The 22,427-nt window shown below is 41.1% G+C and overlaps 1 protein-coding gene across 1 annotated transcript in view; it reads right to left on the bottom strand.

Moving 5' to 3' along the window:
- Window positions 1-1,331: 1,331 nt before the first annotated feature.
- pros (homeobox protein prospero) overlaps window positions 1,332-22,427 on the bottom strand; it is a 63,413-nt gene continuing 42,317 nt past the window's right edge. Inside the window, exons 5-7 of the mRNA XM_017161258.3 lie at window positions 21,821-21,975; window positions 17,485-17,629; window positions 1,332-17,268 (exon numbers count right to left, since the gene is read on the bottom strand). Of these exons, the coding sequence (XP_017016747.1) occupies window positions 17,089-17,268; window positions 17,485-17,629; window positions 21,821-21,975 (480 nt within the window). The 3' untranslated portion in view covers window positions 1,332-17,088. The remainder of the gene's footprint in view (window positions 17,269-17,484; window positions 17,630-21,820; window positions 21,976-22,427) is intronic.

Here is a 22,427-nt window from a genome sequence, read left to right as displayed (position 1 = left end):
TAAAAGATTGCCTTTATATTTGAAAAGAATTTATTGACACAATATTAAACTGCTTCTAGATCTGGAAAAACATCGATATTGAGATTAACAATAACGTTGTTGCTGTAATACATGGGAGTGTGGCAACTTTGTGGCAATTTTTTCTTTAATTGGTTCCCCAGTAGACCTAGAATACTATCCTTGTAAAACAGGTTAAAAAAAAAAAGAATAGAAAATAGAAGACCAGAAAGAAAGGCACACAGCCCGTGTTCTTGAGTCCTTGCATTAAAAAGCGCCAGTATAGTAGAGTAGAAGTGCTGTTCTTCTGCTTCAAAAAATTCTCCATCTGGATATCTAAGGAAATTACGGCCTCCCTAATGTCATCATTCCCTACGAACTCCAAATCGTGGTTTTCAAAAAAAGCCCCTTTAGAAAAGAGGCTTGTGGGCAAGTAGAAAAATATTATGACTTCACAAGCTAATATACATAAGTATTTTAAAACTGAATCTTGAACATACATACTGGTATAAATTATTAATTTATTTAGTTAAAAATATAATATACATTTTAAAACATACTAATTACTACAAGCATAGTAATAACTTCTGTCTTTCGTAATTTTGATGCATCGTGTGGGAGATTTTGAGCAGTAAATAGAGCAGCCGCGCCTTATTAGCACCTCGTGCTCCATCAGCAGGGCCACCAGTTCCGCCGGGGACTCCTCTAGCCATAATTGTGCGGAAAACCATTTGCATCAAAAGGAGTCATCCCACAAATGGAGGCGTAGAAGTGCTGTTCTTTGGCTTCCAAGAATTCTCCATCTGGATATCCAAGAAAATTATAGCCTCCCTAATGAAATCCTTCCACCTTTGTCATATAAACTACAAATCGTGCTTTTTTAACAAAGCGCCTTTAAAAAATTGTGTTCTTATTTTATTTATTTTATTATTTTCATCAGATATAATGTTTCCATATGACAATAAAATATTTATAAATAGACAGTACATGGATATTTATTAAAACATGTTCGATGCCAGTCCAGGCGAATCGGTTTATTATACTTCTGTCCGAAAAATCATCGAAATCTTAGAACTTATAGGTCAAGTTCGTTTTAATATCACTCACAAATTATAAAAATCCTTTCTGGACTTTCTATAAAACAGAAATATATTTACATATATTAAATAGCCATGTGTAGACAACTTCCTCAAAGGTATATTAACGTTTACAGTTTCATACTGGGTATCTCACAGTCGAGCACACTCAACTGTAGCTTTCTTAATTTCTACTTAAAATAACTTACCTTTATTTGCGGTCATACCCCAAAAAAAAGGAAAACTCCAGGCAAACAATTACTATTTTTATACGATTTTAAAACTTTATTTTTAAAGATGAAAATAAACTTTTATTGTGTGTGTGTGTTTTTTTTTTTGTATTTTTCCTTAGTAAATTTTACATAATTTTCAATAAAATAAGTTTTGGTTTGTTTTTGGTTTTTTCGATTAAAAATGTCATATTGTTTAGTTTAGTGTTATGCTCTTGTTTTTACCATTTCCTTTTCATTACACAATTTAAGTATGGTTTGTTTCGATTTTGTCGCTTGCATAAATATAAATTTGTATGTAATAATATTCGCTTAGATCCAAATACTGAATTTACCTCATACACATTTTCATACTCTTCGTGGTGTGATGTAGTGTGGTGTGGAGTGGTGCCGTTTTTGGTTTTGCCTTGCGCTAAATGCACTTTCTAAATGGTAATCCAAATTTCGATTTAATTTTTTGGAATTTTCATTTGCGCGATTTTCTTTACCGATTTTGCTGGCCACAAAATGTGCGTCGCCAAAGTGTAATTTATTCAATTTGCTGGCCTGAAAGTGATTTCCGAAGTTTCCAAAAGTTGTGTACACCAAACCAAAGTATATAACGGAAACGAAATCGAAACCGTAACCAAATCGTGGCTTATACATATATCGCTATGGTTCATGTTCATTCGAAATGAATTAGTTAATCATATAAAGTTAGTATATCGTACTATCGTAAGTGTATACGCGACACATAGTCGATTGTGAAATTTTCTCGTTTCCCAACTTTGTATGTTTCCACCGCGTATTACATTCATATATGTATGCTTTTGCTTTGCTTGACTTTACTTTTCCATTTCTTTTAGTTTTCATTAATTTCGTTTCGTATTCTGGTAAATAGTAATGTGTAAGTTTTAGGGGGGGTGGCGGGACCTCGGGGTGTTGGGTAATTGGGTGTCGTTTCCTATTGTTAGTACATATTCTTATAAATTTAAACTGTGTGTGAAGTGACTTGAATTGTTTTTCTTCCGGCTTCTGATAGAAGCGGAAGGTGTCGCGTTGTCAAGTTGGAATTTCGAAAATATATGCGGCGTCTGCTGGCCTTCAATTTCGCTTACTTCGCACTAATCAAAAATGTTTAAATCAATGTGTGTTAAAAGCTCAACTTAGGATAAATTATGTTAAATCGTATTTATGGATACGCGGGGTTTCACTCTCTCTCTTTCCTCTGTCCGAGCCGTGTGTCTCGGAACCGGGATTTTGTTTCTTGGCCCTTGTATTCCCGCCGCACACGAACCGGAGCAGCTCTCTCCTTCTACCACTTAGTTTACAATTACATTTATAAAAGTTATCTCTAAAGTTGTTTGTACTATTGCTTGGAAATCATTCCGGTCTATTGTTGTATTGTAACTGAAAGTATTCATTTTTCTATATTCTTCACAATTTACGCTCTTAATTGAACTTAAATAAATTTTCTGGTTTGATTTTGGTATCACGATAAATTTCGATCGTTTGCATCCATCAACCGAAACGATGCATTTCCCCGCCCAGCTCTCATTTTCATATATTTTCCCTTCCTGAGAGGGAATTGGGCGGGGTTAGTTTCCTCAAGTCGATCTCTTGTCAATCCTAAAGGTTGGCCGAAACGCTTTAATTCGTTTGAAAAGTTGTAAGCAAAGAACCCTTTACACACCGCGGTGTGTCCTTGTTTCCTGTTGTCAGTGTTTTCAGTGTTATCATCGTAATCGCTCGGTTATACAATGTTCAGCTCAAAGGAATATACATACTTATATATACAAGGTGTGTCGTCAGAGTGGCTGTGTGCGTGTGCTTCTGTGTGGTACATAATCAATTTTAAATTTTGCTAATTTTTGCTAGTTCTTTCCCATCGTCGACTAAAGAAGCGATTACGATGCTGCCAACTCAAGATCTCTGTGTGAGTGTTGGGTGTGTGTGTGGGTTGTGTCTGAGTGTGTTTAGGGATAGGAAGTAGCACAAAAGTGGGAAACGGCAGGTTTCCTCCTTCGTTTTTGGAAAGTCTTATAGTTTATCTGCGATCTCTTGCGCTCTTGGTTTTAGTATACGAATGCATGTGAGTCCACGCAGATCGCCTCATGGGGAGGGGGGAGGTCGAGAGTCCTTAAATGTAGTTTCGCTCTATACCTAAATGCCACCTCTTCAGTATGCCGTTCTCTTAGTTCATCATCGCTCATCCCGCTCCGCTCAGCGGTGAGTCGGATACTTAGTTCATCGCTTCTAAATCTAAATTAAATGTAGCATAGTACATGCAAGTGTCCTGTGTGTGTGTGTGTGTCTGTGTTTTTTCAAAGTACATTGATAGATGAGCAACTCAGCGCTTTATGCGTATGTATAGAGGGTTTTTTTCGGGGTATACTCGTAAATATATATATGTCCTGGAGTGTCTATATCCAAACCTTTGCGTCTTCGTCTCTACTCTAAATCATCAATTTCGCATACATAATGACGTGACTAAATGGAGATTTACGTTAATTTTCATTCGTTTACATACTAAAACTAAATACGTACATATTTATCGCTTACTTAGGTAGTCAATTACAACTTTTTCTAGGGAGTATAGTTGGGACTGGGGTTCATAAGTCGGGGTCTCGGGAGTGCTTTAGTTGAGATTTGCGATCGATTTCCAGCAGCATCTTGGACAAGCTCAAGGAATTCCGTCGGAGGGACACTGTGACCAGGCCAAAGTCTGAGGCAGTTTTGGTTTTTGCTTGCTTTCCGGTCTATTTGGAGCCCTTTCTCATCGTTTACGTTCGCGTTACCGCTCTCGCGTTCACCATCGCTTAGTTTTTTTTTGTTGTTTAATTTGTTTATACTTTTTACACGTTTAATTTTCTTTTATACAATTTTTATTTATAATTTCTTCCTCTTCGTTTGCTTTAGTTACATAAAAAATTAACAGTTTTTATTTTTGGTATTTTTCTTTTTTGGTTTTCCATTTTTTTTTTTCATTGTTACTTGAAGGCACTTTAGATCGGACGTTGTGGCCCCATTTCAAAAATTGCTATTCACTTGCTCAACTCGTGTATCACGTTGCTGCTTGCTGCTTCTGTTGTGTGTTGCATGTTGCTCGAGTGCTATGTAGAGACGTGGTCGCAAAAAAACAAATTAACAACAAAAGCCTAATCCAAAGTTGTTCGAAACTCTGCCGAAAGTTACGTTCGAAATGTTACCGAAATCCTTGGTTCGAAACTTGTCCTTTGCCTTGTCTTCTTCTGTTTTCTTTTTGCTTCTCTCTCGCGCCGCTTTATATTTTGCTTACTTTTTGCTTGTATTGCCTTGAGTGCTATGGTGCGAAACGGATCTGGATGTCCTGGAGTTGCCCGGTCCGCGATGTGCCGATCTTCTGGCGTTCTAACGGACTGGGCACTTTGGTTTTATTTTCGAGGCTTGATAACTGTCAGCTCTTTGGCCCGGCCTATGGATAGGAGCGTCAGGGTTAGGAACTCGAGGAATATGGACTGAGTTGGGCGCACAACCTAAGCTGAATGGGATGGCTTGGTGCTCGGTGAATCGTTAGCAAATCTCAGGGTAGGGGCGTTGGGTTTACATATACATATATGCGGGGTAATGATTGGATATATGGCGAATTTTGTAGAACTAAACTTTGGGGCAAATGGGTTAGGATTCATAGCGTTACCTTTATAGTGTTCGTCGCTTCAGTATCTTTTTTTCTTTACATACACATCTTAATTTTAAGTCGGTCTTAGCCCCACCAAAAACCTTGACTGGTTTCGTTTTCATACATCTAAACATTTACAGAGACGTGGGGGAACATAAATTTAGTTTTTTCTTCGTTTTTTTGCTTTCTTTTCTTGGATTTTTTCTTTTTTTTTAATATTGAGAAAACCCGATAATACATTTGTCACCTTTTACGTTTTGCTCCGAACCGCAGTTAAGAATTTTCTTTTAATTTCGTTTGCTTCTCAGCGATTTTTGTTATATCTGTTTTTGAATTTTGAAATCTGCTGCTGCGATGATTTTGAATTTTGGTTGTTGCTTATATTGGTTTCAATTGTCAGCAAGCTCTGGAACTGATTTACATTAGTTCCTGGCACTGCCTCTGTTGTGTTGTTGTTGACTAGTCATGTTCTTCTTCTGAAGCTTCCTCTTTCTACAGTTTCTTCCCTTCGCTTTTCTGCTCTCTAAATTAACAATTTGAGGCAGACTTTCCACAAAACCCAAACTGAGGGGGAACTAAAAGTGTGCTTTCTGCAGTATCTGTGCCCGAGTCCGAGTCTGAACGGGTCGTCGGATCAGATCGGTGCGGATGAAACTTAAGCTTAGATAAGGTTAACTACCAGGAGATGTATCGAAACTAGCGATTCACGCTTAATTTTGCTCGTAATTTCTAAATGTACATTGTTTTCGTATTAAATTTATTTAAATGTAAGTTTGCTTGTCTTTTTTGGTTTTGCTTTCCCTTTTTTTTGCTTAATTTTTTTTTTCGTATTTTCATTGATTTATTTACGTTCTTAAAGATAAGGCGCGAAGGTGCTTAAAATAAGCTTGTACTTTTTCTGATATTTTCCCCAACACGTTTTTCCAAAATTTCCTTCAGAGTTTCTCATTTTTTCTCCGTTCCGGTCGTCCACTGCTTACTGCTCGTCTACTGCTTTTCCGAAGCGGAAATGCCCTGCTTTCGCTTACATCTTAAGTTTTTTGCTTACGAAATTTTGTGTTCCAAAATTTTGTAATTTTGCTTATAATTTTTGGATTTTGAATTCGTAATTTTCACGATTTTAATTTCTTTTTTAATCCTAAAGTTTTTTTTTGTTTTTTTGTTTTAGTTTTTTTTTTTTGTAAATTTGTCCTGAATGTTTACACCGAGAGAGAATTATCCAAACATGGCCGAGAGGTTTTCAAATTTTGTTATTTCATTTAGTTCATTTCGAGATTGGTTTTCGTACATCCTTGTTTTTCTAGTTGTCAATATCCTTGATGGGCTTTCAAACGCGTTGTGACTCATTGAAAAGTACAATTGTTTTCCTTTTCTTCAAAGGGGAAAGTGAACGGAATTGAATCTAAAGTAATTGCGAATCTTTTTCATAGAATGCTGCCTGTTAATTATTCTAACTTTAATTTTGCTCGTATCCTTTTTAGCAAGCAGTCCAGTCTTCTGAAGAATCAAAATCGCAGACCAAATTTTATGTTTCTTCCCATTGTTTTGGTTATCCCAGCTAATTTTAGTTGCCAAACTGCTAAATGCTGAATTTTATTGTGTGTGTTTCCGAAACTGCAATTTCCCCACTCATATATATTTATTTATCCTTGCATATACATATATGCGTGCGCGTGTCTGTCTGTGAGCGAGTGTGTGTCATATGTTTACATAGGAACATTACCGAAATACGTTTTACATTTAATTTTACACTTATACCTAAAAATCTTTTTTTTTACGGTCTGCGAGTTTTGATCCTGTTCGGAAGGACACTGTACCGCTTGCAGCGCGTCTGTCGTCACATTTGGTTGTCATTTCTATCTGAATCTTCGCCCTAATCCACGTCCGAGATTTGTCTTTGTTTTTTTTTGTTTCCGAAATTCACGCCAAAGTCTAGGCCGAGAGTTGTATTCTTCATTTAGGTTTTCTTTTATTTTTTGGTGTTTTGCAATTACGCAAAATGTTTCTCGATTTCTTGTTAGTTTGCAGCGCGTTGCTTTTGAGCCGAAAGTTAACTTGTTTATTCATTTCTCTTGAGTATTTATATCTAAGCCGAAAGTGTCCTTCGAAATTCTACCACTTGATTGTAATGTTTCCTTAGCTCCTCCTGTAATCCTACTCTGAAAACTGGTGCTTGCTGATTCTGATTCTGGTTTGGGCCTGCTTATTATGTATGTGTGGTATGTATCTTGAAAATTAAAAACTATAGGTAAGCTGTGATGCATCTGTGAACTGATCTTCTTCTCTAGTTGTTGTTGTTGGTTGAACGGCATTAAGTTGTTGTGGCTACTGTTGGTTGTTCTTCTGTCTTAGGTGGCTGATGATGAGTTCTATTTAATGTATCTTTTGGGTATGCTGTATATCTTGTACCTATCTTAGTTGAGTTTGAGTTCGTTTCGTGTCTGTCTGTTCTCCTATGTAGTATCTGCGGTTTGATTCTGATTCTGCTTCGTGTGGCTGACAAAATATAAATCAATTACGGCGACTGCTAAACTATGAGTATGCATTTTAGTTGTTTCTCGTTACGATTATACTTATGCTGACATTCAATTTTGTAGATCCTCCGCTCCGGCGGAGTGTGTCTCGTGTGTGTGTGTGTGTGTGTCCGGGTCGGAGTGTGTGTGTGCGTAAATTAAACCTAAAGGCGGCGTTAGAGGATCTCCAACCGATCTGTCCCAGTTTGCACTTGGCCTATATGATGATGGTGTGAGTGAGTAAAAAAGCATACAAATATCATATATTTCTCGTACTGATTTTGGTTTTGGAACAAACTGCGTATATATATATATAGTAGTTTATATATATATGTAGGTGTGTCTGACTGATTTGCTTTGCTTTCATTCTGCTGTTGCTGTTGTTGTTGCTCGGGTTGGCTTTTTGGTTCCTGCTTAACATTTAATTGAGACTTTTGCTGCATATTCGCTGAAGATCATTTTATTTCGACTGATTTTAGTTTTGTTTTCGGTTTTGTTTTGTTTTTTGTTTTGTGTTTTTTTTTTTTGTATTTTTTGTTGGTTTTGTAATACATATTTAAAATAGCAACTACCATTATCTTGTATTTATTATTATTTGGTTTTGCTTGCATCGAGTTTATTTCCTTATATAAGTAATAAGTTATATATATTTATAGGGTTCTTGTGGATCGTAATGGGGGGGCTGAGTGTGGTGTTCGTGTGCTGGGGTTTCTTCTTGGGGTGGGGGCAGGTCGCTGATCCCGGGGCCAGGCAATTTTCTCTCTGCATTTCCCGCTGGGAAAATGCTACGCAAACGGTCTCCCTCTCGCTCTCGCTCCCTAACTCTTACTTTCCTTTTTAGTTTGTTGCTTGATTTCCGGATTTTCATTACTCAGTGTACATTTAGAACATTTGTTAGCTATGCTGAAATACGGATTACGACGTCTAGAGTATGTATTTTATCTTTATATATATGTCTAATTATATATATATATATATATATATGTCTTTATATAGTTTCACTTATCGTTTAAATGTTACCGGCACTATTGTTCAGAACTAAGAGTTGCTCAATTTTCCATAACGATTGAATGCCTCAACTCAGGCGGCTAATGCTGTCGAAACGTTGTTGATCTAACTGAAGGACTCGACTTACTGAATTCAAATCAAACTAGTCTCACATATAAAAGATTGCTTTATACATGTGTGGTGTGTTGTATGGTTATATTTATATTGGTTGCTCCATCCCAAGACATTCTTCGTTGCTCCTCCTACTTCCGCTTCCTGCTTCTCCCTGCTCCCGAACTAAATAAAATCTTTGTATGAACCGTGAACTGAAAACTCTCTGCTCCGCTTTGCTACTCTGCCTTGCTGCTTATGCTGCTGCTGCTGCTGTTGTTGTTGTTGTTGTATTCGAACGAACTGAGGAGATGATGCTCAACTGAAAACTGGCTGGAAAAACTGCGGCGCCAGGCCCCCTTGACTTGATTAGGAGGACGTACTGGCGCCGTTTTGGCTTGTCTATTTCACTATTGGTAACTTAAATGGTAAATTGTTTCTGTGAAAGGCAACTGTTGCGCGTGGAGGCCGCAGCTCTGTTGTCCAGGACTCGTTTCGTGTGGATAATGGGATCTTGGGGGGTTTGGAACTTGAACTGGGAGTTGGGTATTTTTTGTAAGCTGCGGCTCCCGCTCGGTTTGTTTGTCGTTTTGCTATATTTAGTTGTATATGCTATTGTAAAAAATATCATTATAAATACTTTTGTTTATCGGTTGCTTACGTTTACGGCTCTCGTTACGCTTTGGGTTACGGTTACGGTTAGCTAACTGTTACCTTAACGCCTACTGTGGTTGCTGTTGCTGTGTTTTTGTCGCTCTCGCTGTTCTGTTTCTGTTGCTCGCTTTTGATTTGATCGTTAGCATCCGCTATATACGCTCAATATATAGCTAGTACAGCTAGCGATGGCTCTGTAAACTTATACATTATAAAATATCTGATCACATTTGTTTGCAGTCTCTGTATAAATATTGTTGTTTCATTTGTGTTCGCTTATCGCCTTCGTTTTACGTTAAATTACTTTACATATTGTACACATGCCGCGCCCAGTTGTATGGGGCGCCCGGCATGCCGCCTCTCGCTCTCTCTCTCTCTCTATCTGATAAATCATAGGTCGGGGCGATCGATCGAAACCTGGATCGATGGCCGAGAAGGAAAAACGTTTAACTGAAAATCGATATTTGTTTAGCTTTTTGTCATTGGCTCGTTGGAATTGCGTTTTTCGTTTGCTCCTACAGTTGTTTTACATAAAATTTCGTGTAGAATTTTGACAAACGTCTGACCCCGTTCCTGGCTATATATTTTTTTATATATATCTATATCCGATATTCAGGGGCTAATGCAACACGGCTGCTTGCTTCTTGGTGGTTGCCAATGGGTGCGATTTCGTTTTGGTTGTACTTCAGTTTGACGACGGCTGGTGGCGCGCCTTTAATCCTCGAAGGATTACAAAGGGCGCCCAGTGGGAAATAATAATAATATTGCTGGGCTATTGTCTGGGGGCTGTCTTGGGTCCCCCGTCTCGATATGCGTTTTGTCAATTTTCACCTGTTTATTGCTGCTGCTGCTTCATTTGCATCTATGCATCTGTATATCTGTAACTATTTGCTTTATTGTGTGTGAGAGTAAACCAAAGGAGTTTTGCAGTTCGTTTCGCAGGCCATGGCACGCCCCGTCTATATACCTTGGATATACTATATACCATCGATTTGTGGGCCAGGAATGGAGCCAGTTAAACGCACGCAAAGATTTGTGGCTCATTGATTGATTGATTGAGTGGCTGCTCGTAAGAGAATTGTGAAACAAAGGGTTTTTATCACTTATTCTTGTTGTCTATGTGAGTCGATCTGAGTGTGGCACCCGCTGGGCTGGGCGACATGCCTGTTCCCTGGTCGGACTGGGATCTATCCGGATTCTGGGCGGGCTCACGGGTTGCTTAAAGTTTTGATTGTGGCTACTTGTCGTCGCTTCTCTGTTCCCTCGGGTTCAGCAGGCAGGCATCTTCTTCGGGGCTTCTTCGTCGTTTGATTTACTTGGGGCGGTCTTTTTGGAACCGCCATTCTATGGGCAATTTCTTGTGTGGCGTGACCTGCAGTCGCAGTCTCCGGAGAGATCCCATCCGGGGGAGCATGTCTTTAACGGGGGTCACGGGCACTCAGATCTTCTCCTGATTCGTAAATGAAAACATAATTGTTGCTGTTGTCGTTAATTGCTAACTGAAGACCTCGGTGAACGAACTAAAAGTTTTGGCTTATTTGGCTAATTGGCTATTGCTGCGGTTGTTGTTGATTGATTTCGTTTCAGTATAAAAATATAAATCGTTTTATAAAAGTTATTGGTTGCTGTTGCTTACTCGTTATTATTATTATTATTTTTGTTATTAATTTACTTTGTTTGCTTGTCGCATGTATTGTACTATAAATTATCCCGGTTCGTGCGTGGCACGCTCGTCTATTGCAAATGAAACTGTGGCATAAAATCTGATTCGATTCTCGATTCCCGATCGAGCTCGGTCAAAATTCAACTATAAACACTTATGGATTAGTTTTGGTATTGGTTTATATGTATATATATTTATATTTGTATTCGGTCATGGGTAAATATTCAGTTATTCAGTTATATTCTGTGTAAAATTTGAACTGAGGATGGCTTAAAGACTCAACACAAAGGAATATGTATTCTCTCTCTCTCCTATATATCTCGCTCCCTATATGTATGTATATATAGCGTATTTATCTTTGATATGTGTAGACAACCCAAAAAAAGTTGCTGCTGGAAGTGCTCTGTGTTGTTGTTGTGGTTAAAGATCTTCTCCGTATTGTCGCTTCTAATTGGGCTTCGTTTCTCGATTTTTTTCGATTTTTGTTTTGGTTTTTCGCTTTGTATATTTGAGTAAAAATATTTATTGTTGTGGTTGTGGAAAACTGTGAGAGATTAACTCAAAAATATCACATACGAGTTGCGTATGTTTCCCTGGCTATTGTTGGCTGTTAAAACTAAATGGCAAATTCTCCTCATTCCTGGCTTCACTGTTATCGGTTACTTAGGTATTTTGTTATCGTTGTGGTTTTTATTTGGTTATCGTTTCTGTTTCGTTTTTTATGCAACTTTCTCTTTATATTTTTATACTTTCTCATGTGCTTTTTGTTCGATGATGTTGTTGTTGTATATATATCAATTTGAATTTCGAATTTCCATGGGCAATATATTTGCATTGCGGCCGAAATGTTGGGTTTACGTCATAAGCCAAAAGTTTTAACATCTCCCTTCATAAACTTCAAAACTAAGGATGCGTAAGATTGATTCCTGATTGATCAACTGAATAAATACTATTAGTTACTCTGGCTGCTGTCTGCAGAATTGCTCTGCCAAGAATTTTGATCTTTAAACTAAAGTCCGTTGGTGCGGACGCACAGTGCATGTCGAAAGTGTGCGCACTGTGCGCCGCTCTATTGCAGTTTGTTTAAAAGAAAGATGTGGTGCAGGTGGAACTACACCACTTGGTAAACTCCTACCTCCTCTTCTCCTCCTTCTTCTGCTTCCTAAACGTCTTCTTCTGATTCTTTCTACGCCAAATAAGTGATAAAAATTTGACTTCCAAACGGAAGTGTTTGGTTTTTCGATTTTTTTGGGCCAAAAAGTTGTTGGGAATTTTGAGAATCGCGCTTGCTACTAAAAAAACGCAATCATTTTTTGGAAATATTCATCGCCGTGTTAATAGATTTTTTCGTTTTCGTTTTCATTTATCGTTTTTTGTTTTTTTGCTTTTATATTATACCAAAACTGCAAATTTTTGTGTGCTTTTATTTTACTTTGTCTTCTTATTTGCTTCCCTTGTGATCAGATGTCTTCCAAAATAAGGATGTTTAACTAACTTATGGTTAAGTTGAAGTTGAAGTTACGAATAGATTTGCTTTGATTTTTACCATGGAGTAATGTACCCTACGTGTAAGTTTGACTGACTTGCTTCAGTGTTTTTGTGCGTGTGTGGGCCTGCCAAAAGGGGATCTGCTTGATATATATACCGATTTGAATTTGGCACATGTCCTATCTCTATCCCCCTTTCCTTCCTCATCGTCCTTCTGCCGGGAACCGTTCTGCGCGCATTTTCAATGCAGTAAAGCTATGAGTGAATTATGGCCTGGCCTTGGACAGATTTACCATTCTTTTGGGGGGTCTGGGGCTGGTTCAAAGTGGGTCGGGGTCGCTTATGCTTAAACTGTAGTAATATTTTAATTACGTGTATGTAGTTGTATTTAAATGTCGCTATGTACAATTCTGATCAATTTCTGTTATTGTTTTCTTTTTGTTTCTTGTATTTCAGTAATCAGTAATCGGTAAGTTTGGGTATTTGTTTTTCTTTTGGTTTGCTTGGTAATCTGCGGTATTGATGCTTTTAAAATCTAGTTAAAATTGCATATGGCTGCGTCTGCTTTTATATTTTGGTAATTGGTTTACTTGTAGTAGGTATATACTTATCTCGCCTTTCATCTCGCTATCGCTTTCATCGTCTGCGTCTCGATTAGTCCAGTAATCGTTATCGTTTGATAATGCTTTGAGTGTGCTTGATACTTGCTGATTGACCAACAAGGGTCGCTGATTGGCTGGGTTTCCGTTTCCGGTTGTCGTTCTCCGTCTGGTTCTCTGCTTCTTCTGCTGCTGCTGCTGCTCCACTTAATCTATATGCTTAGGCTAACTTAGTTCCTGGGTGTAAACTGTACCTGGCGACCCACGGCAGCAGCAGCACGGCCGGCGAAAACGAGGAACGAACTTGCTCTGGCCTATGGCTGATCCTTGGAGGATCTTTTGTGTTCTTTTAGAATTTACCAACACCAAAAGGTTGCTCTGGAGAAACTAAACTCTATTCGCGTTCTTTTTGGCTGCTCGAGAAGACGGAGGCCGAAGGGTGATGGGCTTGGTGGCTAGAAGACTGCCGCGGCTGCTGCCCGCGGATTCGCCAGGATTCGCTGCCGCTTGGTTTGCGTCGCTCGATTAAGATGAATTATGGAAATTTCGCTTACCCTTCTCGTCTCTGCGCTCCACCGACTAGTTGAGTTGTTCATATAGTTGTAGTTGATAAAGTGGTAATTGGGTTAGTGAGGTGTGTGAAGGTGGTGGTTTTGTAGGTGCCAATCAGTTCCAATTTAGCGGTGACAATTGCCGAAAGCTTCTGACGGAGTTTGGGGGAGAGTTGAACCGAAAAGTGGGTGCTTTAAAGGTTGCCAAAAGTTAGGAAAGGGGGTATTTTTCATTTTTCTTTTTTGGTAATTTTGGTAAATAAAAATCCAAGCGCCGTCATTTGTTTTGTTTTCTGTTTTCTCAATTAATTTCGCATTTATTAACCAATTATCGTTCGAAGCGGACCCTTTGGGGGCCCGCCCCTTGAATTGTTGACTTAAGTTTAAGTATGTATGTTTATGTTTAGTATAAATGTATGAAATATGTAAGTTGCATTAAATATACGCAAGTGTAAGTGTGCTCAAGTGTCAATTGTTGGTACGCAAGTATGTTATATCGGTTCATTCGCCTTCCTTTTGAAGTAAAAACTTATGTGTGGAACTGAACAGAACAGAAAGGGTTGATTGCTCAATTTGATAGTAATTTTTCCTGAATTTCGACGGCCTAGATACTGCTTCTTTTTCGTGCTATTTCTCGAATTTCGCTTAAATATAAAATTTCGCCTAAAGTTTTGTTAGCCAAACGTTTATTGTTAATACGCCTTAAATTGCCTAAATGGGGTTTCGTCTCTCAATAATTTCGCTCGTCTCGCAATTGTCAATTAACTATTTTTACATCAATCAATAATTTCGTATGGCGACCTCCGTTTTGCGAGGCCGCACATATTGGTTTTATCCGAAACAATAATGCAGTTAGTTCGATTTTTAGTTTGTTGTTAGTTACTTTTCTATCACAAAATCAGTTACAATTGTATTTAAATCAATTTCATTTTCTTTTTCAATTCATTTTCAAATTTTCAAATCTCATCTCCATTGCCAAAAGTCGCTTCCTTCGTAAATTTTGTAAAGGCATTAACAATCAACGCGTCTCTCCTTGAATTTCGACTTCTGTCTGCTGTGAATTTTGCTTTAACTCAGGGGTTAAGGGAACTCAACGGGGTAAATGCGATAAACTTAAACTTCAGTTCGATTAGCGAATGCCTCGTCTGCCTCGTCAGCTTTTGTTTTGTACGTTTCCCTAAATACTAATTTCGCAAATGCAATTTTTCCTTTTCAGTTATCCAAACTTCATTTTCAATTTCAATTTTTATTTCGATTGAAAGGATTCCAATTTCTTCTCTAACTCGCCTTAGATTAGGAAACTCACCGTCTTATACGCGACTAATTTTGCCATAGTTATGCCAAAAGTGCGATTTTGCTTAAAAACTCGCTTAGTTTTAATTTGGTTTTAGCTAAAATTCAACTATTGTTCAATAATTTCGTGATCATTGTGGTGGCCGAAAGGTTTGCTGGGGTGCGACGATCTCCTCGTCCTTGTCATCTGCTCCTTATATAGCGGTGTTCCCATCTAATCTAAACTCCAACCTGAGGGCGCTAGGGTTCCGTTCCGGACGGGGGCAAGGGGCTGGCCAAACTAGGTAACTGACAAACTAACTAACTGGCTGGCTGGCTGACTGGTGAAGCTCCTGCAGGAGCAATTGTTGGGCCGAAATACTAAATTTCGCTTCGTTCGTTTCAGTCGAGGAATATGGTTTTGTTGTTTGCCGAATATTTTTTCTTAAATGTTTAGCATGCTTCGATGATGTTTGTTTGTTGTTGTTGTTGCAGTTGATGATGTTGTTGCTGTTGCCGTGTTGCAGTTGCAATTTGAAGATGGTAAATATTGCCACTGCTGGAACAACAGGGTTTGCCCGCCCCATGGCCCCTAAAAAGTCGCCGGGCGGAGAGCAGGCAAACATATCCCTCTAAACCCGCCCACTTTCCATGCTGAGTCTGCTGTGCTGATGAGTGAGAAGTGCATGATCGATCTCAGCCAGCCAGATGTTTGGAATTATAGTCGTAAATATATATCATTTGATCGAAAACAAGAAGAGTAAAAAACCATATTTATAATTTGTATTTTTGGTGTTTCGTGTATATTTTGTTTTGTTGCAACTCAAGGCCAAGTAAAGTAAATTAATTAAACTAAACGTTAACTTAATTAAACGTATAAATTATTTACATAAATAACAGACTAGTGTGTGGTGTGTGTTTGTTTTTTGTTTGTGATGTGTGTGTGTGTTGATTATTCTATAAAATTAAGACGCGTGCTCAAATGTGGCGCACTAAAGGATAAGAATTGATTAAAAATAAACCGTATTCAAAGGATTCATGTTAACAATTAACTTTGGTCGAAGGTCTTGCATAACGTATTGTAAATTATAAATTTAACTACCCTAACGCCCGCAGCTCGAACAAATTTCTCTGGCTCTCGCTCGCTCGCTCTTTTTAAAAATCTAAATAGTTTTTTTTGTTCGCAAATTTCTTAACGTTTTTTTTTTTGTGATTTTTGTTTAGTTTCGCTTAATAGACATCGAATATATGCTTAGCGCTTAAGGGGGGATATAGCAACCTTAACTTTCGGGTGTCCTTTAAATATTAAATCCCGAATTTCGGCCGTCAGAGCTGCGCCTGCTTTTGTAAAGCAGTGCGAAAGCTGTGAACGCTCGAGTCGGGCGGAAAACTGCTTACCGGAAAGTCGGTCTGTCAAGCAGGGCTTCTTCCTGTTTGGCAGAGCGACTTTCGTTCTCTCAAATGAACACACACTTTGTACCGTTGTGAGCGTGTGTGTGTGTGTGTGTAAGGTGTGTTTTTGTGGAATGCTTGTGTGTGTTTATGTTTCGTGCGTCAACTTTCGGTAGATCATTAGACGGCTCAACTATTTGTTAAATATTATTCATACGTATACGTAATCTGCTGTAAATATTTTCAAAAAAATTTCAACTAACAAACCAACGGCGAGTACAGTTTACACTGCCTGTAAAGTACGCTCGGTGTGTGGGTGTTCTCAGGTGTGTGGCTCAGGTTTCTTCAATTTGCACTATTTCACATTAGATTAAGACTTGCTGCTGCTCTACATTCTATGTTTCAGTTTTGGTGAATGCAAGGAGGCAGGGGAGGATCGATCTCCCTGGCTCCCTTCACATTCTGGTCGCTCATTTGCTGAGGTTCAGTGTATTTGGTAATGTGTCTGTGTATGTGTCTTGTGGTTTTTTGGAAATTTTTGAAAAAATATTTTTCTTGTTTGTGGCTTCTAAACGCGTTTTTCTCACGAAAAAACTCTATCAAGTTCTTGTTAAATCCGTTTTTAGTGTGTTATTTGTTGTGTGTTCTTTTCGGTCGGGGAGAGTTGGTCATATCATATCCAGTCGTGCTTCTTACGCAGATTTAGCCTTTTAACTTTGGCTTGCGCTTCGCCTTCGTATGGCTGCTGCCGGGCCTGGAGTGGCTGGTGGTACTGGTGCTGGTGCTGGTGCTGCTGCTGCAGTTGGTGGTGTTGGCCGGACTGATGGGCGGTGGCATTCCCATTCCCGTATGCGTATGCGGCGGATGCAGCAACGGCAGCGGCAGTGGCGGCAGGCTCGGCAGCGCCAGCTCCTCCACTTATTCCAGCTGCTCTAAAAAATTGGGCGACTTGAAGTACTCGGGCACGGGATCGTCCATGCGCGAGATGATCTTGTATATGGACTTCTTCCACGACTGCTCGGTGTCTTTGCCACCCTGTATTGCACGGAAGAACTCCCGCAGAGTCTGTTCGACCACGAAGCGGAAATTCTGGGGTACCTGTGGACCGATTGTTTCTCGATTAGCGATTTGCTGGCTCCCAGTTGAGGTCATCTGTTGTTGTTAGTGGTTCTTACGGATTCGCCCGAACTCGCGATCCAGCATCCACGCACCGCGTGTGTGTGTGTGTGCATGAAGGATCGGTTCGGGGGTGGGGACTTTGGGTCATGTGTTAGTGTTAGTGGGTGTGGTGGGTGGGCGTGGTTATTGGCATACCTCAATGTGGTTATTGCGATTGTAGTGCAAATTGAGCACGCGATACAATTCACTATCTCCAGCAATCAACAGATCATCGGGTGTCTTGATGCCTTCGGTGACAGCTTGTCGTGCATATTTCTCCATTTGTATGTAGTAGAATTCTCTGCAGATGCGTAGATGAGGAATATGTTTGGATTGGTCAGTATTCTGGTTTTTGATTTCTTAACTATTCTATGGTGTGGGTTTTATTTTATTTTTTTAAATTTGTTTTTGTTGTTCAGCATTCAAATTTACAAAATCGCAACGCAAACGAAAGAATAAATAAGGTTCGAACCAAGGCGGGGGATTGGGAAAAACAATAGGGGGAAAGTCGTAAAAGTGGTAAACCAAATTCAAAGGAAATCGCTAATGCTTGTCTCGCTCGCTCGCTCGCTCGCTCTCACTCTCGCTCTGATTCTAGAGGTCCCTTTGCTGGCTTAATGCATTATATTGGATCGCTGTTTGAGTATGACATTATTAATAATTCGCTGCATACTCTTAGGCGCGCCCCAAGTGCTTCTGGGTGTGTCTGAGTGTGGGGGTGTGGCTCAGTGGCTGTGTGTCTGTGCGGGAGTGTGTAAAGAATTTTTAATAAATCTCAAATGTGCAGCAGCAGCAGCAGCAGCAGCTCGTCTCGTGGTGGTGCAATAACAATTGCAAGTCAAGGCGGCATCTTCTAGCTGCGGTTTTATCCCATTTTCCGGCAGCTGCCTTGGGGGCTGGGGATTTAATTAGCAAGTGCAGCGGGCTGCTGCTGCTGCTGCGTCGCCTTGTTTAGTCAAGTGATTTGTGTGTGGGCTGCCATTCGCATGGGGGATACCGTATACCGGAGGACATTGTGGGGGTGGTGGCGGATTCTGGGCTCTATATATAGATATATTATGCCTTACTTGGCAACTGTAAGTGATTGCTTGTCTTCCGGCCTGACTGCTCTCCCTCCCTCTCTCTCATTCTCTGCTCCTCGCACGGATCCTGCATTGTCTGGCGCGCACTAATTGTTGTCTTTTCGCTGGAAATCCTTTGGCTCCCATCCGCCTACTCGCTGCCTACTCTCCCCCTTGACAACGCTCCGATAATCGCGCTAATTTCAAGATTTCCCAGTAGCAGCGCCAAATGCATTTCTCATGTTGTGCGAGTGCCGCTCGTGTTGATTTTTCCAAACAATAAGCGCAGAATACGCAAATAGAAAATCTTTTCCTTCTGGCCCCCAGACCCATTCGTTTATTTTTTATTTTTTGCCCTGCTCCCCGGAGGCGGCAGCACTTGAACAGCGGGGCGCTTGCCAGGGATTTGGAACTGGCCGGGGATAATGAGGCTAGGCTAGGCTGTTGGCTTGGCTTGGCATTGCTTGGCTTGGCTTGGATTGGCCGAAAGAAAGGCATCGCTTGGGTGACAGCTCTCGCTCTGTGTGTGACACAGTCCATTGTGCGGCGGGTGTCCATAGTTATTAGGGATTGTCGGGATCTCATCCGTTCGCGCTTAGAATTGCGCGCTGAATTGCAATTAGCTTTGTGGCTGGTGTGGCAAGGGCTTGAGGCGATCCTTGTGCGCACACACATGGGGCCGGGCAGGAAAAGGAAGCTGGGCGCTTTCGAATGCGCCACTTAATTTAGATAATAAGCCGTGCAAGTGCAGATGCAGATGCAGATGAGACGCAGGGGCAATTGCAGTTGCCGTTGCGTTGGCGTTGGGGCTTGACGGAAGTGCTAATTAGTTTGCATATTATTTTTCGTAGCCTATTTATTTGGGACTCGCACCCACACACGCCGATAGAGAGAGAGAGAGGGAGAGAGAGAGGAAGAGAGCATGGGAGGGAGAGAGCCACTAAAACACTTGTTGAAAGGCAGGCAGGCGTTGCTTTGTCAAGAGCATTCATCTCACCTCCCTTTTGTATGTGAGAGTGTGTGCTCGTGTGTCTGTATGCGTGTCGATGTGTACTTGTGTGAGGGTGTGTGTGCATGTGTCTCCTTCTTCGCTGCACCTTCTTTCTTCTTCATCTTCATCACCATCATCATCACCATCATCATCATCATTATCATCTTCTTCGCCGCTTCCGCAATCAATTGCGAAATCGTATGCAGTTCACGAATATGTTTATTAATAAGCTCACACATACTCACCCACACATATGCAGACATCTCTACCTCATACATTAATGAAGTAATTGGCAACACTTTCGTATTTGTATCTATATATAAGCATCTGTACACAAGTCATATACGTCTATATACATACAGAATGGAGCAAGTATCGTATCTGAGTGTGTCAGTGTGTGTGTGTCTGTGGGTGGCTCGTGTATGTGTTGTGTTCACATATACATATGTATCGAAGTACAGCAAGAAGATCTTTTCACGCGACGAGGAGAGCGGGGCTAGAAAGGGGGCGCGGGGGGTGGGTGAAGCGCCAAAAGGACACTTAACCTCAAAAAAATAAAGGAAAGTGGCTTGATGAGAAACAAAATGCATAAAAAGAACAGCAGGAGATGTGGGTGGGATGTTTTGTGTGTGTGTGTGTGTGTGGGCGTATCCTTGAGCGCCTTTTGCCAGTAGGGTCCTGGCCATTGTGCTCGAGACACTCAAGTAGCTCAGCGCAGCCATGAAAGGCGGCCGAAAGAAGCCCGCTGAATATGTATGCGCCGGCAAACAAACTAATTAGCCCGCCAGGACTCTGCTGAATGCAGGTCCTTTGCCGCTTTCTTTTCATTATTTGCATTTTGGCGAGCTAACAAAACGAAGTTACTGCAGCTAATGCAATTATATAAGTGGCCTGCTTGAGGACCTCGAACAAAAGGCACTTTTGTTAATTAGCCAACACACACATGTTGGATTCCATAAGTGTGGGCGCGAGTGAGGATGTATGTGTGCGAGTGTGTGGGGAGCATGGGGCGGCGCACTTAAGTAGGCAACACTTTTTAATATGCCCGCGCCACAAGTTTCTTGGGCCCCCAGCTCCCCGCTTTTTTCACACTTGACTGTAACTCTCCAGGCAAGCTGGCAGGCCCTCGAGTGGCAACAAGCTCATCCTGCGAGACTCATCTCCACCAGCAGGAGCGCTCCTAGCCCCGGCACTTTTCTTAAGTGCCCACTTTGGGCAACATGTTATTAGAGCCCTCGGCCCAGTGTCTATATGATGTGTGTGTGTGTGAGCGGTGTTCGGTGAGTGTGGGAAACTCATAATATTAACTAGTGGCTAGGAGAGAGCAATAAAGCTGTTAAAAATATTCATTTCCCGGGTTAATGGCGGGGTAAAAAGATTACAAGAAGGGAAAGCATTCTTTCCCCTCGAGAAGAACAAAAGGAAAAATCATAAGCTGAATCTCATGTGATAAGAAACTAAACGTAAAAACCGTTACATCAGAGCTACCCCTAAGAAAACGTAAAGAAACAATCAAGAACCAGTTAGGAAATCAAAAAATATTCCCACCCATTTTAACCTCTCCGCCCCAAGAAAAAGTCGAAGTCGAGAGATGCCGAAGCCTGTTCCCCGATTCCCAGGCAAAGTATAGGGTTCGCTAATGTTAACTTGCGGCGAAAAGGGATTGCAACCCCAAGAAATCCCCTTTGGCCAGAAATTCCGATAAACCCCGAGCGTGCCGGGTCTTGATTTGTTGTCTTTTGTGTTCTGTCGGTCGGTCGGTCCTTGTGCGCAGTGTGCGCAGGTAGGGAAATCCGCAGGGCAGGGGAATTTCTTGGGGTGTCTCGAGGACAATTCCTTAAGACGTTGCGCATGTCTTAGACAAATCGGAGTCGGAGGCAGCTGCTAAGCCGGCATTGAAAGAGGGTTGGAAGGCTCAGGCTCAGTCCAGGTGAGACCCTGTGCCACGCTCTGTTTTCTTTCTATTTGTTGTTTCTTTTTTTTCGGGGCGGACAGATGCGGCCCGGATTTGGCGCGCAAATCACAGCGACTGCATGCGGGCCTACCTCACTTCACCTTGGTTCCGTACTCTGAATACCGAGCCGATCCCTTCGGTTTCGTTCAGTTCGGTTCACCCCGCTCGGAATTCCCCGGAATGGTGCGGCAGCTGTCGTTTTTCCTTTGGTTCTGCTCTTTTTTTTTGGCAACTTCTTGCGCAATTTCATGGACTGACAGTTGGAGTCGCGGAATGACAGCAACAATGGGGTGTTGTGTTGCATGTGGCGGGGAGTCTTCTTCTTGAGTGCAAGTCGAGGGCTTCGACAGGTGGCTGTCTGGCTTTTGGGTCTATCAATTTCCCCCCGAAAACTTAAAATCAAACTCAGGCGACAAACGAAATCATAAAAATGAATGCTGTTCCAATAAGCTATGTACTAAAAAGGATTGTTAATTGTTAACTTACCGGAAGTTTGAGAACCATTTCACCAATTGTGCTGTGTTGTTCTTGTTGAACTTGATGTCCGGGAAGTACATCTTGAGCACCGCGGAGCTGGGATAGCGCACCCAGAAGAACATCAGCTTGGCCTTGCGCAGGTGCATCGGTGTCAATGTAGAAGAGTGCAAAGGAGTCAAGGATTCGCAATGTCTGGTGGCGTTATAGATATGGTATATATATGAGATATTTGTCTGATGGTCGATTGTCTTTCCAAATTTCCATGTCGTGTGTGCCAGAGCTCGGCCGAGTATAGTTTGTGTGTGGGGTAGAGTGAGAGAGATTCCATTCGATTCGAGGGGATTGGATTGGCAACGTCTAACGTGGCTGCACTTTCGAGTGCCAATAATGAATGTCTAAGGGTGCCACCTCGCCTGCTCGCCGAGCCCCCAGCTCCTCCTTGAACCCACTGATTGAAAAAAGCTAAAGCTCAGCCGAGAGCGGCAGGGAAGGCAGAGGAGGCGGGGGCCCGGCAAGAGGCCAACGAGTGCAGCTCTTTCGATTGGCTGCTCGTCATTGATTTTTTCCATTTCTGTGGCTGTTGCGAAATGCAACTCAAGCCAGGCCAAGTCGATGA

This window comes from Drosophila kikkawai, chromosome 3R (assembly GCF_030179895.1).
Source record: "Drosophila kikkawai strain 14028-0561.14 chromosome 3R, DkikHiC1v2, whole genome shotgun sequence".
NCBI lineage: Eukaryota > Metazoa > Arthropoda > Insecta > Diptera > Drosophilidae > Drosophila > Drosophila kikkawai.
The sequence above is the reverse complement of the archived record's forward strand: the minus strand, read 5'-3'. Positions and strand labels throughout refer to the sequence as shown.